Below are 8,461 nucleotides of genomic sequence, written 5' to 3'. Positions count from 1 at the left end.
TAGATACTACATTTGAAGAACCAATTTTTGATATTTTAATATTGTGGACTTAGTGCTAAGAAAAGTCACCCTCAACACCCAAAATCCGAATGAAAGGAAATTGGGTCCGAATTGGGAAGGACCGTACCAAATTTTCGAGGTCACCGGAAAAGGGTCCTACAAGCTCGTAACGATGAATGAAGAACAACCACCGAGCAATTGGAACATATTTCACCTAAAATGGTATTACTGCTAAGGTACGACCCCTGTCCATTTTCCTTTTATTTTAGACTAACACTTGCAGGTGGTCAACAGGAAATGACAATGGAGTTTTTGGCGAACGACACGAAGTTTTTAGGTCTTAAAGCACGTGTTGCACTCTTTTTTCCTTAGACCGTGTTTGTCCCAAATGGGTGTTTTCGGCGATTACGAATTGGCACCGAAGATCAATTGAACAATATCCGAGGTTCTTTTGTAATCAACCTCGAATACTGGGGGGCTACCCTCGGACATGCATTGTGTTTGAATATCAACTCTATCGAGGAAACTACTTCATAAAGGGAGGGTCTCGATAGATAGGATTTATTGTAAGGGTCAAACGGGCAAAATGAACCGTGCCCATGTAGATTGCTCGAGCCCTGGCATAAAATATTTACGCATTTATGATTGTTTCGATCGAGAATAAAGAGAAGTACTTTCCTTGCAATCATATTATGTTTTAAAATTTTTCCTCTTTACACCCTTTTAAAGAGCTTCGTACTTCCGAAAATAACAAGCCTAATGGCAATACATAACCAAAATGCGAACGGCCTCCCCACTCGGGGACTGTTATCTCGAGCAAGCCCGGATGACTTGGGAAAATAAGCTCAATGGGTAGTTCCCGGTTCTAAAGGTTGCCCTCGGCAAAGTCATAAACTTAAGATATTTTCGGGGAAAAATCTTTGGTAACATCAAACCCCAACAACGCCTTAACCCAGAAAGGTAATAAAAGTAAGATTTGTTCGAACCCTGGAACACAACCTCATTATTTCATGCTAAGGCATTTTGACCTTTGTGAATACAAGTAATAAAGCAAAGGAAAAATTTGAGAGACAAAAGGGGAAGAAAAGCTTTATATATATATTTATATATATATATATATATATATATATATATATATATAATAATTTTTACAAAGGCTAGACCGTCCTAATACAAAAATTTACAACGGACAAAACGGCCTTAAAAAAATGTAAAAGAAAGCAAAAATATAAAGGCCTAAGAGGCCTGGTCTTCATCGGGGGTATCATCTCCATCCTAGGGATTTTCCTCGTCTTCGGACTCGCTTAAGCTGTCAGAGTCTTCCTCAGAAAAGGCTAGCTTCCGGGCGCTAGTTTCCTCTGCTTTGGTATTCTCGATTTCGGCCATAATATCGAAGCCCTGAGCATGAACTCCCTCGAGGACTTCCCTTTGATCTTGCCATTTTGGATGATCCACCAAGCTCTTGGCCTTCGCCTGGATGGCCTCGACATCGACCTTAAATTGAGCCACTTTAGCATCGGCTTTAGTGTTGGCCACGGCCACCTCAGATCTGGCCACTTCGAGTTCATTAGCTAAGTTTTCCTTATTATATACAGCCAAGTCCAACTGAGATTGAAGCTCCTTGATTTTCTTGACCGCACCGAGGCCTTCTCTTTTGCAGCTTGGAGCTGGGTCTCGACCGACTCCAGTTGTGCTTCGACTGTTTCCTTTTTTGAGGCTACGATGTCCATAATCTTCTTGAATTCTTCAGCCTCGGCTGGACCTGCAGGATCAGATTGTTAGTTACTATCTCCAATTCATCTTCACTATCGTGAAGCACTCGGAATACCTGCTCGGCCATCTCGGCATGCTCCTCCCGAGCTGTTACTAAATCGGCTTGAAGCTTGTCACTAAGAAGCTTGCAGCTGTCACTTTTCTAAGTGAGGTCCCGGACCTCGGCTTCATGGTTAATTCCTCCCGATAATGGAGGAAAACCTCGTGATGCAGCACCGAAGCCTTCAAGCATAAGGGAAGATGTTATGGTTATTTACAACTTTTAAAGTTAGAATATATGAGACAGAAAAGACATGCGAATTTACCCGATTTAATGCTTTTTGGGCTTCATTGAATAGGCAGGGGGTTTCCACCTCGTCCATCACTGCCTGATCTCTTTCGGTCACCAAACACCGAAGGTAACTAGTGACCCCCACGGGGGCAGAGAAAACCCGTGTGTCCTCCGGGATAGAAAAATCCAATAACCGTCTTCAGTCAGGATTAACACTTGGGGCTGGGAATCGATCCACCAGTTTTGGGCCCGATGAAGACCCGGTGGCACCTGACGACGGTTCTTTCCTTGGCACTGATAGGTCACCGAGCCCGGTGACATCTTTCAAAGCAGCTGACTCAACCCCACCAAGAAGCCGTGGATATCAGTCACCCCTTGAAGACTCAATATATCGGCCTCACGGATCATGGCATCCGAAATCTGAGGAGACCCGCTCATGTCGATTGCTCCAAGTTCGTCTATTGGGGCATTTTTTTAACTTAAGAACCATCGTCCCTGGTCTCTTTCTCAATCCCCCTAGCTTGGGGCTGAATGGGCTCGACCCTTTCTGGCTCGGAAGCTTCAGCTAGAGCTCTCTCACCGACCTCTTCATGTCGGGATGTTTCAACTTCAGCGCTCGCCGGTTCAAGAACTTCTTGTATAGTGACACCGGCCCGCACTTGGGCCACCAGTTTAGAATTATCTTCCTCTTCTTCTTCGGACTCATCCCTTAATTGGCAGATTGAGTCTGAAGAAATAGCACTGGTGTCCCCCATGGGCTTGCTAGACCTCCTCGCTGGTCTCTTCCTTTTCGAGCCCGGGGAACTCAGAGACCCTTTCCTCTTCTTCTCTTTGGCCTGCTTCGAAGCAGGTGGGTGGGGAAGGAATTCTTCATCACCATATGAGGGCCTCATTACAACATCCTTCCCGAGTCCTACAAAGGAAAAAAAAGATGAGTAAGCTCGTGAAGAAGCCCGAACGATCACCGTTCTAAGAAAGAAACTTACCATGATTCCAGGCCTCCCATCGACCCTTTGATAACTCCATCCAAGCACGCTCCAAGTACGGCCTCTAAAACACAAGGCATTCGACCCATTCCTTAAGTTCCAAAATTGGGTTCGACGTCTGGGCCACAGCTACGACGCCTAAAAACATCAATGAGGAAAATAAATAAGAAGAAAAGAAATGAGATTAAACCTTAAAAGTGAAGTACTACTTACGTTTCATGTTCCATTTCTCGAGAAATGGCTTGTCTTCAGCAGGGATCAGGTCTGAAGTCCTTACTCGAACAAATCGGCCAATCCAACCTCGGTCCAAAAGCTTCATCTATGCTCGAGAACGGAGCCTTACTGGCTCAGCGAGCAAGCTTGATCAGCCCCCCTCGATAGAGTCGGGGACTGTAGAGGCACATAAGGTGGTCGAGGGTAAAGGGACATCCCTCGATTTTGCTTATAAGAAATCGGAGGAGAATCACTATTCTCCAGAAGGAGGGGTGGATCTGGCCGAAGGTCACATCATACCTCTTGCAAAAGGCAATGATGACGGGTCTAAGGTACCCAACGTGAAGGGGTAAGTGTAAACACATAGAAACCCCTCCACATGGGTAGTGATTGATTCCTCGGGTGAAGTAACCACCACATGCTTATTGACCCAGTTGCAGTCCTGTTTAATCATACTTAGGAGGTTTTCGGTGATTGTGCACATGTACCTCGAGACCGGCTCACATCGGCCCGGTACCGAGGAGTTATTTCTGACCCTAAAATCAGTAACAGTCGGGAACCCTACTGGAACGAATTCCTCAGGGTGAGGTTCCGCCGCAGCCTCATCGCCGGCGGGCCGTGATGAAGAAGCAGCCTTCTTTTACGGTACAGTCTTAGAAGTTTTCGCCATTGAAGAACATGAGAAAAGAGAATTAAGATAGTATGCAGATTGATGAGAATTCAAGAAATTTGGGTGCAAAAGTTGCAAAGCAAAGGGAGTTTTTGAAGAAATAGGAAGAGTGGGAAGAGCTTTGAAGAAAAAGCTAGGGTATTTATGGCTTGCTGGTGACGGTTCAGAACCGTTAGTGGCCGACCAGCGACTGACATGTATTTAATACCTTGATAAATGGAATGACGGAACATTTCTAGTTGTTGTTTACATCATGATCGAGTGTGTTAGTGAAGTTCGTCGCTTACGACATTACCCATCGAGACGGAGCTCGAAAATTCATATCGTTTCTTGACATCGTTTTTTCGAGAAACGACAGGACTATATGTATACTGTCAAAACCGGGCTTACCCTTCGTATGACTAATCGAGACTAGAACATGATAGGCCAAGATTCAACCTCGTGTCATATCTAACCATGGTGCGAAGTTAGGTTGCCGAGCTCGTGAACTAGAGACCGATCAATATCGAGATCGGCCAAGATCGAGAGCGAGCAAGATAGAGATCGAGCGAGACCGAGGAAAGCTTACCAAGCCAAATAACGGAAAGTCAAAATATCTGCAATCGGGTGAGGATCGCGGCTGAAACCTCGGCACGTATCAAGAAGAGGCCGATTAATTAGCCTATCATGAGATTCCTTACTGTATTTAGAATTGTATCAAAAGTAGGACTCCCCTACTATATAAAGGAGGTCTGATCATTTGTAAGACAGATCATTTTTTACGCAATACAAAGCAATATGCAGCCTTCTTCTAGCTTTCAATATCTTGTTACTCTGTTCTTATATCAGTTGAATCTTCACTTGGTTTGAGGGTGATCGAACTCGAGGGCCAAGGCTATTCGATTCATTTGGTTTGCATTGATTTCTTTCACAGTCAATTTTTAATATTAATATATATATATATATATATATATATTCTCAATTTATGCCAAGTTATATCACGTATCCTTAAAACCGCGTATATTTATCCGTTTTTTGGATAAACAGTAGGGGCATATTAAAACCTATTGACGGCTTTACCAAAAAAAGAAAAATAACCATTGATGGTCCCAGGCGCGTGGGCATTTGCTTTTGATTTTCTTTTTTAACAAATAAAATAAAAAAGTAAGATTAAAAAAGAGAAAAATAAATTTGGTAATGGTCGTAGGAGGTGAACAGATCAGGTTTGTCATGCTTTTGGGATCCATGCAATTGTTGAACTCCCGCAGGCTTTACTGATAAGTTAGCCACCCTACGTACACACATCACCCGTACATACACGCATATTTTGTGTATATATTAGATATTCGATACTGATTTTTTTTTTTTGGATTAATTTGAATTTTATTGAGTATGATTAATTAACAGGAGGTAAAACATTCTTATAAAAAAGACTTTTCATTTTAAACCCGTAAGTTAATTATTGCAAAGGAAACATGACACTAACCTACCCCTTTTCTCTCCTCCTCACTTTCGTTAAAGAAAGTAAATAGAAAAAAGGATAGATTTTGGCTTTATAAATTCCCTAATTGACAATGATAAGGTTGGAGAATATATATAGTTGTGGTGGCGTTTTGGTCAAGCCTTGTGCCGCCTGTCTATGACTTGTTTAAATTCTTAATCATTATCTATTTTTAAAACTATTATAATAGCTCCATTATTTTTCGATTGTCATAGTCATATTAGCAGGTTGATATCCAATATTTGACCAGTATTGTTCTATATTTTTTAATTTTTAATGGATCTCAAACTTTCCAGAAAGAAAAACTTTATCGAAATATTTGGACTACAAATTTTCTTTCTTTTATTTCAAGGATCGGCCATTGATTGATAATTATACAGAAACGGTGTATATTTTATCCTTCAGATTATCAACTCTCCATTTATATAATTTTTTGTATTTTTCTCTTTTTATGAAATTGGTTAACTTGACATTAAATTCCTTGTTTTTCCTTTTTGTTCTCATCAGGTGCTTTGCCTCTAATATGGTGTTATCTCATGTTTTAATTGCACAATTCATTTAAATAAAATAAAGAAGTTCTTTAAATGAATTTGGGGTAGAGTTTATAACCACAATCTTAAACAACTGTTATTCTAGCTAGTGTTAGCTGTATCGAATATTTGAGTTCCTCCATTTTATTTTAATCGTTTATAGATAGATTATTTAATGTCTAATTCCATTAGTAAACTTAGCAACTAGGAAAAGATTATCATTTTGTCATTCTCAACATTATTATATTATTGTCACGACCCGAAATCCCAATCACGGAGTTGTTTCACTTGTTAGGCAAACCAACATTAGCTAAAATTAACCGATTTTTACAATTTAAAAGCAGAAAAGTAATAATTAACGGCTAGTAAACTCTGAAATACATGAAATAAATAGATAAGTAACGCAGTCTATAATAATCCCAGAAATCCGGAGTCACAAGTACATGAGCATCTAAAATACTACAAACATGACCTGAAATGAAATACAAATGTTTGAAACTAGATAAACAATAAAACAAGATAGAAGGGGACTTCAAGGACCGCGAGCGTCGTGCAGCTCTACCTCAAGTCTTCTCAAGAAATCGGATCCGATCAATCCCCCTTAAGTGCCGCTAGTACCAACACCTGGATTTGCACAAGAAGTGCAGAAGTGTAGTATGAGTACAACCAATCTCATGTATTCTGTAAGTGTCGAGCCTAACCTCGACGAAGTAGTGGTGAGGCTATGACAAGGCACTTATAATAAATCTGTATGAATAATAAAAGACACGAGAAATATAGAGAAAGCAAGTTTGACTCATAAGAGCGGGACCCGAAGGTCAACTACAGAGGGCCCCAGAATAACATCATCTCATATCACAGTACCGAAATAGAGTACTACTACTACAAATAGCTACAACATATCATACTCCGTTGCGGCACTCAACTCGATCCCAATATCAATTCAATATCTATTGCGGGGTGTAACCCGATCCCAATATCATATCAGTATTTGTTACGGCGTGCAACCCGTTACCATTATCAATTCATTTCAATACAATTGCGACGCGCAACTCGTTCCCAACGTCAACTCATTAACATGAACAACTCAGCACAACCAAATTCTGCAATCTTAGCACAAAAGGGAATAAAGCGTATAGATCATCAAGGAACTACTAGTACAAACTCATCCCTGGTTATAGACATGCGATTTCGCTAAAGATACCCGAACCGACCTCTCAACTCATCCCTCCTAGAGAGTTGGATATACCTCTCAACAAACACGTGCGAGAAATGGGTCTATAAAAGAGAAGATGAACCTATTATCCTGCCCAACGCATAGGTCTGCCACCATCTCCTTGTAGCCCCTCTCAACTAAATGCATGAAGTCCACTCTATTGGACTCTATAAAATTCAAATTAAGAAACATCTAATGAAATCTATCTAGAAAATCATGTGCATCTTTTGAAGGGTCACCATCGAAGTGAGCAGGATGCAGCCTCTGAAACCTATCCATCATTTTCTACTTCTCAACAGACATGGTAGGCATAACCATGGGTCTAGCTACTACAATGAATTGGCCATCACCAACTGGCAATACTCCCAGCATCTACAGCAATGTTGTTGCCTGCTCCGAAGTATGTACGACAGGGGTCCGAGATCCCTTCCACCTTGAGATGTGGTTGGGGCCACTAGAACCATTTCATCCTAAGTCAATGCATTAATAAAACTGACCATCTTGTCCATAGACTCCTGAAATGCTTGTGCAGTAATAAAACCCTCTGGATGTTGAGTGGGTAATGGAGTCTCGTCATGATCATCAAAGACCTAATCCTCCACCCGATACGTCGGCGGTTGCATTGACACTCCTCTAGTGTGGCCACGGGCTCCGATTGATGCTTCATCCCTTAGCTGCCACTGCGCGACCCCTAGTGGGAGCCTTGGCCTTGCCCTAGGTCCTACCTCTCCTAGCTCCAACTGGTGGTATTACCTCTCCAATACCTATTGTTTCTGCTGAAGCGCGTGTTCTCACTATCCGTGAGAGAGTAGAAGAGAATGATTTAGATTTAGGCAATAATTAACGTACTATAAGGAATTAAGAAAGGAAAAGTTTCTAAAGCCCTATATCCTCTCGCAAATAGATACCGACGTCTCTGTATCAATCCACAAGACTTTACTAGGTCTGCTTATGACTTCTGAGACCCTTAGAACCTAGAGTTCTAATGCTAACTTGTCATGACCTAAAAACGCACCAAAGACCATGATGGCGCCGAACTCGCTTGCTAGGTAGGCCAAAGCTCAACAATAATTTTTAAACCAGATTATTAAGTCATTAATAGAGTCATAATATAAATAGAAAAGTGGAATACTCTCAAAAGAGCATTATGATATACATAAGTCTAAGACAACATCAAAATATGACAACAACCATCTCCCAACATCCCAAAATCTGGTGTCACATCATTACGAGCATCTAACCAGAGTAAATTATCTTAATAAAATAACAACATCTGTCTAGAAAAAACAATAATCAAACAATGTATATAAGTAGGAAAGGGG

General features: G+C 41.2%; 1 protein-coding gene across 1 annotated transcript; it reads right to left on the bottom strand.

The window, feature by feature from the left end:
* Positions 1-1,275: 1,275 nt before the first annotated feature.
* Positions 1,276-3,349, bottom strand: LOC138907463 (uncharacterized). Its single transcript, XM_070198060.1, has 4 exons — positions 3,244-3,349; positions 2,532-2,957; positions 1,641-1,762; positions 1,276-1,581 (listed from the first exon to the last, which is right to left on the bottom strand). Exons 1-4 carry the CDS (start codon positions 3,347-3,349, stop codon positions 1,276-1,278), a joined length of 960 nt encoding a protein of 319 aa, XP_070054161.1.
* Positions 3,350-8,461: the final 5,112 nt, after the last annotated feature.

The sequence above is a fragment of the Nicotiana tomentosiformis genome, chromosome 3 (assembly GCF_000390325.3).
Source record: "Nicotiana tomentosiformis chromosome 3, ASM39032v3, whole genome shotgun sequence".
NCBI classification, from domain to species: Eukaryota; Viridiplantae; Streptophyta; class Magnoliopsida; order Solanales; family Solanaceae; genus Nicotiana; species Nicotiana tomentosiformis.
Note: the sequence above shows the minus strand (reverse complement) of the source record. Positions and strands in the feature narration are given on the sequence as shown.

What these genes read in the sequence shown, in the direction of transcription:
- LOC138907463 (XM_070198060.1), bottom strand. Translation starts at nt 3,349, where the DNA reads ATGAAGCTTTTGGACCGAGGTTGGATTGGCCGATTTGTTCGAGTAAGG. An exon ending in CGAGAAATGGAACATGAAAC is followed by an intron (nt 2,958 to 3,243) that starts GTAAGTAGTACT and finishes TTTCCTTTGTAG; the next exon opens with GACTCGGGAAGGATGTTGTA. An exon ending in GAAAGAGACCAGGGACGATG is followed by an intron (nt 1,763 to 2,531) that starts GTTCTTAAGTTA and finishes CTGATCCTGCAG; the next exon opens with GTCCAGCCGAGGCTGAAGAA.